The 14,588-nt window shown below is 41.4% G+C and overlaps 1 protein-coding gene across 9 annotated transcripts in view; it reads left to right on the top strand.

Annotated features, from left to right (window-relative positions):
- atp2b2 (ATPase plasma membrane Ca2+ transporting 2) overlaps positions 1-13,538 on the top strand; it is an 830,803-nt gene extending 817,265 nt beyond the window's left edge. For 7 of the 9 annotated variants that reach the window (XM_080181801.1, XM_080181802.1, XM_080181805.1 and 4 more), the window contains one exon: positions 10,869-13,538. In XM_080181801.1, the coding sequence (XP_080037927.1) occupies positions 10,869-11,180 (312 nt within the window). In that variant the 3' untranslated portion in view covers positions 11,181-13,538. The remainder of the gene's footprint in view (positions 1-10,868) is intronic. The other 2 variants (XM_080181822.1, XM_080181828.1) reach the window with 1 other exon arrangement.
- Positions 13,539-14,588: the final 1,050 nt, after the last annotated feature.

Consider the following 14,588-nt stretch of genomic DNA (forward strand, 5'->3'; position numbering starts at 1 on the left):
TCTTATCCTGAGACCCCAACCTCCCTAGTTGTACACTCTCTAGCCAGGACAAACAGTGTCTCAACAACCATCCTGTTAAAGCCTCTAAGAATCTTCTATGTTTTGAGATCAACTCTCATTATTCTAAATGTCAGAGAGTATAGGCCAATTCTACTTCAAGTTCCCTCATTGGGAAACCCTCTCATCTCAGAAATCAGTCAAATTATCATGTGTTTCACCATCTTTAAGGAAAGTATATCCTTCCTTAGCTACAGACCAGAATTGTACACATTCTTAAGTACTTAAAGATGGGAGACTGGCAATGATGAAAGAGTTTTACCATGTCATTCCATCTTCAAAATAGGAAAGGTATCTCCAGTCTGGAAATAGTCAGTAATGATGCTCATACACAGGGAGAATCTAGGTCCAGTTCTCCAGTCTCTGGATAGTCAGAGACTAGGCATACCCCAGAGGATGTGCTATCCTTCATGAGTCCTTCTCAAGGACTCTATGGGAATTGCCCAGAAAGTTTAAATATCAGGTGGACAATGTCATGTTTTTATAATGATAGAAATGCACCAGTCACTGATGAGGGATTGTATAAACACATTCTGTGTTCCATTATTTAATCTAGATGCATCAGAACATATATATGAAGGCATAAGGCTTGAAGACATTAGCAGCAGGGTTGTGTGTACGCTGTATCCTGCTCCAAGGCAAAAATAAAACTGAGGTTGGACACTCCTTCATTCTAGTGATGGCATGCCGCCATGCTTTAAAGGCATATCATAATATCCCCGTTTCTTTTTAAAGATACTTTCCACCTACAGAAGAAATATAACTATTTAAAATACATGTTCGTGTTTAGTTAGTTAGATGAATGAATGTATTCATCAATGCATGAGTGTATTGATGAGCCCATGATTCTCTAAAGTTCCGTGGTAATCAGCTGGTACACCCAGATCTTGAAATAGTAACCTTGTCTGGAGATTTTTTTTATTTGCTCCCAGTGATCTGCGGGATTGTCATTCTTGAAAGTTGTTCTTGGTTACATTTGGAATCTTGTCCTGAAGCAACAGAACTGTATGGTGGCTGCAATAGATCTGATTTGTCCTCGGTTATGTCTCACCATTGCGCTTTTGTGTGTAGTGACTTCATTTGATCTTGTATCTAAACAAATCATTTCTGCTGGTTGCCATGTACCTTCTGTGGGATCTTGGATGCAAATTTGTTGACCCAACTCTATACTTGACAATTCTGTATCTACATTTTTACTGAGCACATTGGTCATCTTTCGTAGTTTTAAAAGTTGTTCCTTAGTTACTGAGTGAGTAAATTGGTATGCACTGGTCTGTCAAACATAAACTCTGTCAGAGGTGAAATAATTGCATTTAAAGGTGTCACTCTCAGGTGTAATATCGACATGTGTGGATCTTGTTTGGTCTGTCCAGATTTGAGAATTAGGGTATTTCACCATGCAAATCATTCATTTAGCTAGATCTAGAGTAAATTGAGGGGAAAATGTATATTCTACTTGCACATTTCCTTAAATGGCTTCCCAATAAATTATGGACTGTTATTTGTAATGATCTGCACACCAAATAGACTGAAAATAGTACTAGAGTGGGCATGACAGATGTGCTTGACACATCATGCAATTCTCAAATAATGGGGTACTTGGTAGTCAATGATGATGATGATGAAGTCAGTGCCATGAACGAGGTTGGATGTAATTTTAGACATAGGATGGTTAGGAACTTCATGTGGAATCAGTTGTTCTTTGTGCTGACTTGGCATATGCTCTTGACATGCCTTACACTTCTGGACAATGACTTCAATGTCATTGCTCATACCCAGCCTGTAGCTTGTTCCTCCTGCGAGTCTCCTTATCTGATCTATGCCCATGTGTGAATGATAAAGATGCCTTTATCTTCTCCCTGGAAGATGCCTCACTGCTCCATGTAGGGCCAAAATAGTCTCATGTGCATTTGTTCATGCTGAATTGAATAAGGCAATCCTACAATTACGGTTTTCCACAGTTTCTGTTGTGTGGAATCTTGTGCCATTTCTTCATGTAGCTACTGGCATTTGCATTGCACAGAGTGTATCAGATCAATTGATGGATTTGCATTTTTCTGCAAGCATAGCATTGCAGCTTCCTTGAAACTGTTAATTTTATCAAAACATTCAGGATATTTCAACGTTAGTTCATGAATGAAGGTGCTAGGTGTACTTCCTGAGGTTCATCTGCCTTGAGTCTAACTGATTCCATGGATTGTCACTAGTGTGAAGTCACAGTATGCCAGTAGACCTACAATCACTGGGCCTTTGGTCTGCAAGGCGTAGAACATCCGTGACACCAAAGAGGATTGACTGTACTTGCACTATAGGACTATGGATCCTGCACATGCAGTGAGGGAGGGAACCATTGTAGGCTACAAGTTTCTCAGTATAATTTTCATCATGGCCCTCAACATCTGTGGATGCTTGTCTTTTAGAATCCACAGAAGTAGGATGTTGGTCCTTGCCTCTGTGTCAATCTTGACCAATAACGAGCAGTTACCAACAGCTTAGGGCAGATCATTCGAATCTTGGCAATCACTTAGATGATGTGACAGCATCTACGTATTCCACAAGATTTATGACGTAAAACGTGTTCGTCGCTCTTTGAGTGGGATTTTCTGTCCATTCCCCCATTGGTAAAATATTTCAGACTCGCCAGTGGCAACACCATGTCACAGATTTCCTGGGGTGTGGGTTGGGGGAGGGGAGTACAAGCCCCATTGACAGTGGCAGATCCCACTGCCGAGAGTGGGGAGGAAATCCCACCTTTTGTCTCATTGCACACATCATCATCTGGATTGTCAATCGCCTCATGTATATGTTTCTGATGATCATTCTTACAGCCTGAAGTGTGGTCTGTTTGAATCAGTGCATGGTGCTTTGTAGCTGCATCAGCCTTTACTCTAAAGCATTGCTGCTGCTGTCAGTGGCTCTGTCTGCCACATAGATTGCAGAATTGTTGTGAAAGCTGGTCATTCCCTTGGTGCATGCAGAAGGTCACACCTCCCGTATCTTGCTCGGTTTGGGTGTTCTAGTAAGTGCGTCAACAACAGGGGTTGTGTTTCTGACCTGGAAGCTTCATTGACCTTGGAGGATCACTTCATAGTTGTGTCCATCTGGAGTAACTCTTTGACACTACATGTTTTGGGCTTGTCCAGTAGATCTTTCTGAAATGTTTCCATGGGAACGGATGCGATCACCAACAATTCTTTTCTCTCGCCCTGCATTGGGAAAATCATCTTTTCTCTGCACTTGCTGATGAAGTGATTTGTGGATTCTGTAAGCTGTTGTTGAAATGGCATGAATTCTAGTCAATGAATACAGAAGACTCTGAACCGGTCTCCCAATGTAGTCCATATCCTTTGGGGACCCTTTGGTTTTTCTGTCATTAATCCTGTTGTGCTCAGCCTGCATAGACCTTCATTCCCAATTGCTAAATGATTCTTTTTGGTGGCTTACTTGTCTGGCTGAGACACAATTGAATAAAGAAATCAGAGCTCTGTAAGCTGTTTAAACAATTTGAATTCAGCTGCATCCCAATTCAAACTGGGGAATTTCGTGGATGTAACCCCTTTGACCTTACTCCTTGTTTTTTTTTCAGTTTACAATTCAGCAACTCCTAAAGCCACCCGTTATAAACAGAAGCTTCTGTGGCCTGATCTTATGATGTGTTTGTTTGTTTATATTTGTTTGGCTCTCCTTCACTTGCTATAGATCCGGCCCACACCCTGGTCACTCACCATTCCGCACTGGGCTAACCCAGTGCTGGTCCTCTCGATACGCTGTGCCACTCACTGAATTGATAGGCCATGTGCTTCCGTCTTATCACAAGGTTTCTGTCCACCTATCAGCCCTTTATCTGAGCGCAATCTTGGCCTGTGCAGTCACCACGACGCATTTTCAACACTCTCCAACATGTGAACTCATCGCAGTCCAACCAGAATATGCCATGTCACATGATTTGAGACTACCTAATCTTGCTGTTTGACCACTGCTGAACACCATGTTGTGGTTTTATAACAAAATAAATGCACCAATCACTCATAAGGGATTGTGTAAACATATTGTGGGTTCATTAATTTAATCCAGGCACGTTAGAACATATATACAGAGGTACAGAGCTTGAAGAATCAGCAGCAGAGCTGTGTGTGCTGTCTGCTGCTCTGGGCAAAAGTGAAACTGAGACTGGGCACACTTTCCCCCTAGTGATGGCGCACTGCTATCCCTTATCAGTGTACTGCAACAGGCAATGCCTTTATTCCAAGGGACCCTCTGAGAAAGTCTCCAGCTCTGAGTTAGAGTTGGAGAGTTAAGACAGTTCTGACTTACTTATCTAGATCATTACCCAAGAAATCTTAGACAGAGAAAACCTGATTTAACACTTGGATAATTCTGCAATGATCCTCCCGACCCTGCACATTCCCCCACCCCAATCATTGACTCTGCCTTTCTCCAAAACCGTGAAATCCCCAACATGACCTAACCAGTTCCCACACCCAACTCCAATCCCCCCTCCAGCACCCCTGACCCGACCCGTTTACTCCCCAACCACCTCACTTACCTACACACCTGCGATTGTACCCAACTACCACTCTACCCACTTGATCCACCATGTCACCTTAGTCACCTGTGACCTTATCCCCTTACCCACTCTACCCCCTTACCTCACCCGCACTAATCTCTTATCCATGCTATCACATTGCACTCTTCCCTTACGTACTTCCCTTCTCAGTCTGGCTACTTCCATTGCAGCTTTGGGACAGTTGAATATTTTTAATTTACTGCACCTCACCACCATCTTCTCAAGGGCAATTAGGGATGGACAATAAGTGCTGGCCTAGCCAACGATGCCCACATGCCATACATGAATAAAAGAAGATGGCAGATAGTGCTGTAAATAGGGGAGTGTATTTTCAGTGGAGATTTTCTGTGTTGCTCCTTTTGAGGCTTGCTGCACTAAGTCAGAAGTTGAAGGATCCTTCCAATAGGATTTGTGATTCTGATCTGGAGATCTGGGCCATAAATTCCAAGATCATTAATCTAATTAATGTGGCTGCTGTCCTTCTTCACCATACCTGGGGTAAAAGCTGCAGCACCATACCTGGGGTAAAAGCTGCAGGAAAGTTGCTTGAGAAAATCTGGGTATGTTGGCCAGAACTTCTCAAAGAGTTTGATGATTGGAAACGAGGGAGTACGGGAAAGGTTTGTTGGTGTGCTTTGTAAATCATAGGCAGACGAATCAGTGATAAGAGATGGTGACCAGGAATGGAAAAGAATTCCAGGTGATTAAAGTGTGTGTCTGAGGAAATGAAGCCTTGTTTGTGGAAGAAAGGAAAAATGTCAGAATGGATTGAATTGAGGATCAGAGACTGAAAAGATTGTGTGTGAACATCCATTTTACCCAAAATTACCATGGACCAAAATTAGGAGGTAGATTCATCAGGGGGTAGTGTAATGATTCTTGTTCACCTGTTAAGGGAAAAACAGCAACATATTTATTTCCAGGTAAAGGCTAGATTGAGGCTCGCAGCCTCGTGGCTACAATCAGCTCCTGAAAAGGTTTTGCAACAGAAACCCAAACTCACCAGCATGGTTCCCCCCACCATGTTCCCCAGTTGGTCCCCCAGGTCATGTGACCTTACTCTGCAAATTGATCCTTAAAGGGACAGTCCCTACACCGCTCCCCCACCCCCAAACTCCTTTTATACAAGTGTCAATACTCAACTTACGCAGTCCAAGAAAATTAAACATTTAGTACATGAATTTAGTCAATTGAAAATTAAGTCTTTCAGGGAGTTTCCACATCCTTGTGGAGTTGGATAACTCCTCTGTTTGGGGCGCTTTCACAGCCAAAACCACAATGATAAGTGCTTCTTCTGGCACAGGCAGTTCAGTTCTACTTGTTTTTCTGGAGATATCAGTTGTGCCTGCCACGGGATAGCCAGGTACTTCAGTGCTTGGATCAGTAACAACATTCCTAGTTGGCAATATAGCTCCCAATGGCAGTGCAGGTTGCTGGGGCAATTCCGACTCTCTGTTTCTGGATAATCCTTTCATGTACGTCCCCTTGATAAGGCAGGGGGCCGGTTTTAGATACGATGACTCCAGGGACCCAACTTGACCCACTTCCAAAATTCCTCGCATTCACGAGTGAAAACGAGCGTGGTGACTGATGTGAATCTTGGTTTGCCTTCTGGCTACTTTGGCTGGCCTTTACCCTTCACTGACAAATTTGGAAACATGAGGCTCAGTCTCATTCTGAGATGATGGTTCATTAACAACTCTGCTGGCAGGACTCCTGTTGTTGCATGTGAAGTGGTCCTGTGGCCCAGAAGGTTTTGAGAGCTTCTGGTCCCAGGGTCCCTCCCAACTGTTTCTTTAGGCCAGGCTTCAAGATTTAGACAGTTTGTTGAGCTAGTCCATTAGGTACTGCATGGTAAGGCAGAGTTCTCATGTGCTTGATACCATTGAGGAGAGTGAATTTCTGAAATTCAGCACTCATGAAGGCTGTTCCAATATCAGAAACAATAGGTATTCTGTGGATGGAGAGACATTGGCGTAATTTCTCATGTGGTGTCACAGACTTTACCTCAATCACTTCCATCCATTTCAACTGTGCATCGACAATGAGTAGAAACATTGTGCCCATGGATGGACCAACATAATCAGTATGGACTCGTACCCATGGCCAGCCAGGCCACTCCCAAAAGTGCAATGGGACTGCTTGTTGCGCTTGGCACTGTTCACACTGCTTGATCAGGGTCTTAATTTTGGAAAAGATGCTAGGTCACCCGACATAACTCATCTTAGATATACCCGAATGGGTAGGAAAACTCTTCCTGCAAGAGCAATGACTATTGCTCCCCAAAGTATGGGCCCATCTTGGCAACTCAGCTCATCTTTTCATGTAAAATAATATCTCTTCAAACACTAGCTCATCAGCCCAACCTATTAGTATCCTGGGCCTCACTTTGGAAAAAGTGGATCTGGACTGGTCCAGCATTTGTTCTGTTTTGCCAAGATTGGCAAAGTGTCTAAGAAATTAAATGTCATGACAATTTGCTGTGATACTGGGGGAGGTGCAACAGTCTCTTGTAAAGGTAGATGACTAAGTGCATCCACATTCACAATGTGTGTTCCAGGCTGGTGCTCAAAGGCATATTTGTAGGCAGAGTGGATTAATGGCCAATGCTGAATTCTTGTTAATGTGATCGTCAGAATAACCTTGTTGTCTATAAAAGACCCAAAAGCATTTGGTGATCAGAAACTACGGTAAAGTGCCTACTGTACAGATACTGATGGAATTTCTTGACATCAGAGACTATTGAGAATCCTTCTTTCTCAATTTGTGATTAGCCTTTTTTGGCTTCTGGGAGAGACACACCCTATTGGTCTTTTGGATCCGTCATCTATCTCATGGAACAACACCACACCAATGATATATGGAGAGGCATCACAGGTGAACACCAATTTCTTAGACAGGTCAAAATGTACTAACAGGTTCGAAGAATGTAACAAACCTTTGTGTTGTTTATCATGACTTAACCCCAGGAAGCGTTGTCTAATTCAAATTCCTGAGATATGTGACTCATATCTAGTTTTGTATAATATTGATCTCCAGCCAGTTTTGTATACAGGTCTGCAACCTTTGGGTTTGAATACTTATCCAACTTGGCAGCCTGGTTAACTGTTAACTTGTAGTCCCCACAAATGCAGATGATATTGTCTGGCTTCAACACGGGGGCTAGGAGTGCTGCCCACTCTGTAATTGACTGGATAATGCTCGGTTCTTCCAGTCTCTTTAATTTCGTATCCATCTTTTCTCAGAAGGCATATGGTACTGGTCTTGCCCTAAAAAAAATCAAGGGGGTCACCTCTGGATTCAGTAGATCTTCACCTGCAGGGCTTTTATCTTGCCTAACACGTCAATGAAGACACTCTTATATTTCTTCATCAATTTGAACAGTCCTCTTTCCTGCACTTGGAAAATCTTGATCCAATTTAACTTGATTTTCTTAAGCCAAGTATGGTGCAGAAGGCTTTGTCCTTTGCCTGACACTTATTCCTGATTGTTGCCTGTAGCTTATAGGTGCTGTTGTCATGCTCATTATTTTAATGGCTTCTCCTGCGCAAGTTAACCTTGCTGCAATACTCTTTAAATCCAATAGCTATGCTCCTTCTCAAGTACTGAAATGTATGTTGACCTAGCACAGAAATAGATGTCTCGGTGTCTACTCCCACCTTAAGAGGTTTTTCACTTACCAGGAGCTTTTCAGTAATGAGGGCTATCTTGCCCACTTTCACATTAAACAGGAAGTGAACATCTAAACTGTGCTAGCTTGTTTCACATTATATACTTGCGATTCTCTAAGTAATCGACGACTGGTTAGACTTGATTTGCTTTTCTACCAGTGTCTTAAATAACCTTTCCTGTGACAGAGAAAACATTTAACCTCTTTATACCTGCAGGATTCAGGAGAATGGTTAACCCTACAATAGTAACACTGCTTCAGTCTTTACCAATTGAGTTCCTCTTCTAAATCTTCTTGTTTTATTCATGGCTGAGTTTAGTTCCCATGTCACTACTACATCTTCATTTTTTGTCACTGCTGCTGACTGTAGGTTCCTGCCTACCTGGTTTACAGTGCCGTTTTGTGTGCTCTGTAACTCTTGTGCAGCCTTTTCAGCACTCTGCATTGCCAGCCCTATCTCCAACTCTCACCTTAAATTTATAACTGCAAGTAACTTCCATTAGATAGCCTCATTATTCACCTCACAGACTAATCTGTCCCACAGCATGTCATTCAAAGTGGCTCCAAAGTTGCAGTGCTCCGAGATTTGCTTCAACTTGGTGATATAAGTTGCAATACTTTCTCCAGCAGCTCTCCCTGTTGCAATATGACCAATGGTTTTGTATGGAAATGTGACTTTACCAATTCAGCATTCTCACTGAATGACTTGGAGTCAGGCGTGTTTGGGATTGTGAGGCTGTGAAGCAGATTGTAAGCCTGGGTCCTGCACAAACACAGGAAGATTACCATTTTCTTCCTCCATCCTCTACTCTTGTTTGCCTGAAAATAATAGCCCAACTGCTGTATGTATAGTCTTTCACGGAGGCATCAAAAGGATCCATCCATTCAAATCAGAGCATTTTTGTACTTACTCTTCTTTGCCTCAACTTTAACAGAAACTGTATACTCACAGTTCAAGGCTCACTTTGACCCTCATCGTCATATAATTTTTGTTCACCACTAAAGGGAAAAACAACAACATATGTATTTACAGGTAAAGGCTGTAGAGAGGCTTGCATCTCTGTGGCTGCAGCCAGCTCCTGAGTAGGTTCTGGATCAGAAACCTGAGCTCACAGGGTGATGCCCAACCATGCTGTCTGATTGGTTCCCCAGGTCATGTGATCCTTAAACTGCAGCTTGATCCTTAAAAGGACAATCACCGCAGGTAGTGAGTCTGAAGATGTAAAGACACATAAGGACCTGGATTATGTAAATACTGTTGCCAAGAGGTGAGTAATGAAGGAAAGAAATGGCGTCTCAATATTTTTTCCCTCAAAGATGAATGTTAGAAATTAAAGTGAGAACTGTGGGCCTCATTCTGATCAAGTAGATCTTTGTTCTCTTAATAATGCAGGTAGTGTTTAAATAAGACTGAAGATTCAAATTTAACCTAATCAGCTCAACACTGGCCATATAAACATAATAAGCAAACCACTGCCATGAAGTATCCATAATCAATGTATTTTATACATTTATCTGCATCATCCATCTACCCCCCAGAAAAGTAAATAACTCCTTCACTGTGTGACATGTTAATGGAACATCATTTCAACCAATCCTTTAACAGTAGAGAGCTATAATTAGTCTTTGTACCTCAGTTGAAACTATCCAACTCTACAGGGAGGCGTTTTTTTCCCAGACTATTAAATTAACATCTTACAAAGTAGTCTTTATCTTTTTGAAATTGACTGGGATAAAGAAGGACTGTTCTGAGAAACATCACAAACATGAGCAAAAGTCTAAACGATGGCCTTATGGTGATCAGAGGTAGAACATTGGGCCTATACTCGAATGTTTACCCCATTGTGCATGGATTATGCTTGTTAGTGTTTCACATTTAACCAGGCTTTTGAATATGGCTGTCTCTATGTGCCAGATTTTTCCATCTACATGTGTCTCTGTTCTGTGGCATGACTTGTACTTCTGGTGAGTCTAACAACGTGCTTCCTGGCTGCCCCCATCTACATCAGCACAATGTAACTTCATCTTCCATTTTCCCTATTGTCATTTTCCCCCTCCATTCTGTTCAGTGTTCATCTTCTAATGAACTATGACTTCAATTGTGTTCTCATGTAGTCTTTGTTTTTATATGTTGGTCACACTGAATATATGAATACGTATGTATCTTCCAAATAAGATGTAAATGAATCAACTTTTCACTTTCTTTCCCTTCTGCCTACCACAAGACTTTTTCACGTGCATGGATTATACATTGCATTAAATATTTAAGTAACAAAATAACATGGCTTTTACTAGGTTACACCACATTGGATCTTTGCTTATTTAACCAATGCTTTCCATAAGTTCGACAATTGCCTTTTTTCCAGTTTTATTGCAGTTCTCACCGACCCCACTATGCACGAAACTGAGTCACTTGTGTATGCTTATTAAAAAGTCCTAGTGACTGTGGACTTCAGCTCACCGCACTGCCTTAAACAAATTCAGCCTCTTCATTGTGTTTTTTTTTAGAATTTCCCTACTGTAGCCATCACTGGAGCTAACCATTTACTTCTGGCCTTTCTTTATCTGTTGCAGATTCGCGTCGTGAAGGCATTCCGTAGCTCTCTGTATGAAGGATTAGAGAAACCAGAGTCGAAGTCCTCCATTCACAACTTCATGACTCATCCGGAGTTTAGGATAGATGACTCACAGCCACACATTCCCCTTATCGATGACACTGACATAGAAGAAGATGCTGCCCTTAAGCAAAACTCCAGCCCGCCCTCGTCCCCCAACAAGAACAACAATGCGATTGATAGTGGAATCAATCTTACCACTGACACGAGTAAATCAGCTACCTCTTCTAGTCCAGGAAGTCCTCTACATAGCCTGGAAACATCACTCTAGCTGACCATTTCTGTGCAGAAACAGAACAAAAAAAAACTGCTGGCTGATAAACTGTTCTGATTGTGCTCTTCTATGCTCGGTAGCAAGAAGGGAAACTGCTGGAAGGATGATTTCTTGTTTGGCTTCCCTCCTCAAGATAGAGATCCTGCATGAATGTACATTTCCCAAATTTCACTGGAAGGACCACAACTGAGTGCATCTAAGGCAATTTATCCAATCCACTGATCTGTGACTTTTGAAGTGCTTGTGCGGCATGGACTTAATTGTATAGTTTAAATTAAGGAAAAAAAACTTTAAAAATCAAAGTTGCAATGCTCAACTTGCACAGTAGAATTGCACCAATTGAACAGAGGAACTTTATAAGCATTTATTAAATACCTACAAAGTTTATCTTCTTTGTTTCTTGGCATGTTGCCTTGTTTCTGCTTAATGGCTCTTACGACTTTACCTTATTTATGTCCTGAAGAGAATGTAATTTGTTTACAAAACCTGTAGATAACTTTGTTTATTTGTAGGGTATAAGTTCTGCTGCGGTAGTACAAGCAGTTCTTCTTGTTGAGTACTTCTGTAATATTGAATTCTAGATGTTTCATTACAACCGTGTACTGAATTTGCCTGCTTTTTTGTTCAATATTGTAGATATTGCTAGCAGAAACAAAGAAGCCAAAATATAACAGGGAAATATTGTTTAAGTGGTATCCTAATGTTAATTGATCGTGGATTAAAAATGCAGCATGGCTTCCTTCATTTCCTAGAGTATATCTTTAGGTACTAAAGTCCTCTGGATTTTTTTTTCTTTTTTTAAATAAATGCTTGAATTTTTTTTGGTCTTTCTCAGACTCGCAAAGGCCAATTTGAAATGTAATTTGATTGAACTGTCTGCTATATATAAACACCTGCTTGTTAAAATAAGATGTTTCAAAATAACTGTAACTATCCAAGCTTGTGATGGGTTTATTAGAGCTGATTGCAAAATAAGTTATATTTGGCTTTGTCTATATGGGGAAAAGAAAATCAAAGTAGTGTTGAAATCTTGTGATATTGTGTTGATTTTTTTTTCCTTTAGTGGCTTATTGGATTTTTAAAAAAAAATATATATATACAGCTCGAGGGGCTGTCACATTTTAGGGAAAAAAGTGACAAAACAATCTGGGTTGCTTTGTTATTTTCTCTTTTTTTAAACAATCTTCATAATCTGCACTCTCCAACTACAATGAAACTTTCTGTGATCTATTTAGATGTGCTTTGTGTGGATTTATCAAGCTTGTCTTCCTGCAGCCACCTACTAAATACATTGCAGCATCTCAGCAGTATTCTTTAAATCTACTTACTGTGCTTTCCAAAGGGAAAGTCATTAACAGCTTGTCACAAGAGTGAGACAGAAGCGCTTCAAGACAATAATAGCCCCCATGTATTTTTTATCCGGGGTGCGTCGGGGTGGGGGGAGAGGGGCTAAGTGTCTCTGAAGCAGTCAGCATGAAACAAGCTTTGCATCATGGACGATGAAGAAACTTTTTTTTGTTTTAAAACTTTCACTTTGATTCTGTGACCTGTTGAAGGTCCAGTTGGGAAGATGAAACTTTTGAGAACTGTCTGTGCCCTGCTAAAGAGGAACATATGCCTGTAGTTCTGAGTTCAGGCATCTCTGAAGTTGCCAGTAAAATCCTGTGTATATAATTAACACATATAAAGTAAGATACATTTAAAGTAAGATGCATTACAAATCTGGGCTTCTGTGGGCATGTATGTGTGACGTAGCTTTTGTTTAAAAATCAAATTAGATGTGATTCCTGCCAGTCACAACTACAAGTCACACATTTCTTCATGAGCTACAAAGATTTTGTTTCTTTTGGCATCTGGTTAGTGCAGGACAGCCTAAGATGAGGGAATTTAAAGGATCAATTTATTAAAGTCATTCTGCAATGCAAATATGCTTGCTTCTACATAATGTATTTATCAGCATGAGTTTTGTGAAAATAATAATACTAATAATAAATTGCAGCAGTATATTTGGCAATTTGGCCCTGTCTGGGCAATGACGTGTTCATCCATCTGTTTTTATGAATTTTTTACCCAGACAATAATTGTAAATAAAGAACTAAATGTCTCTGTTCATTTAATACTATGCAAAAAGGTTATGCTTTCTGATTGTTATTCTCATATTCTTACAAATGTGTTGCTGGAATGTTTGTGGTTTAAGACGTCAGTAAACCATGTGATGTAAATTATTTTATAGTTTGAAAACCATGAACTGGCTCTTGCTGCCGACTGTCAAATGGTTATATTATCTCGTGGCAGGAGCGCAAGTGAAAACAAACAAAAAAAAATTAATAAATTCACAGAGCAGCATGAATCATACATGTCTTCACGTCACCATCCTTGCTTTGTGTCTTCTCTTCAAACACGGGGTGAGTATCAAGACCAATTTTACTAACCTACTGGGGGAACCGGCTTTTCTGGTGTTGCTGGTGAATGTTCCAGATTGGCACTGTGTTAATAGTCATAGAATCATAGAATTCCGACAGTGCAGAAGGAGGCCATTCAGTCCATCGGATCTGTTCTGACAAAATCCAACCCAGGCTCGATCCACGTAACCTCACTTATTTACCCTGCTGCCCCCACCTCCTCCCCCCACTGGCACAAAGGGGCAATTCCACCCACCCTGCCTCAGTAGAAAGGGGCAATTTAGCGTAGCCAATCCATCTAACCTGCACATCTTTGGAGGAAACTGGGACACCCAGAGGAAACCCCTACAGACACGGGGAGAACCTGAAAACTCCTCACGGACACTGATATTATCTGAAACTATGCCAGCTCCATAGACACTTACGAGATGAAAGGAAGCCATGCTTTGTATCTTACCCAGAATTTGAGATTATCAGAATACATATTTGTGAGAAATCTTGGTTTGATGATGCAATGGGAAAGTGCATACTTTAATTATTTCATATTTGCATTCTGTTGTAAATCTGGTTTAAACCAGCTGAATGAATTTCACTGGTAACTAACAACCCAGGCAATAAGAAGAATTCTGAGAGCATTTATTTCCTGCTGACTTCTGCCCCATTTTTGGGGCGGGGGGGGGAACAAATGGGCTTTGACATATTTAGCCATGGAGTAGGACTTCTGATTTAGGAGAAGAGCTTTTTTGGCAAACTAGGATAATTGACATCCTGACGGGGGATTGCCGACAAGCTGGAGAAGGTGGGGTTTGGGGGGGGTGGGTGGTTGGGGGTGGTGGGTGGTTGGGGCGGGTAGGGTGGGGGGAACCGGCAGCTTGGTTAGCAAGGATGTGGGAGTGGGGATTCTGGATCTTGGATGGAAGAATGGTCTCAGATCGAGGTGGGATGGGGGAGTTGTGCACAGAGTGAGTCAGCTCCTGATGGAGCCCAATCATCAGAGTAGGGA

This window comes from Carcharhinus amblyrhynchos, chromosome 3 (genome assembly GCF_965287045.1).
Source record: "Carcharhinus amblyrhynchos chromosome 3, sCarAmb.v2.hapA, whole genome shotgun sequence".
NCBI classification, from domain to species: Eukaryota; Metazoa; Chordata; class Chondrichthyes; order Carcharhiniformes; family Carcharhinidae; genus Carcharhinus; species Carcharhinus amblyrhynchos.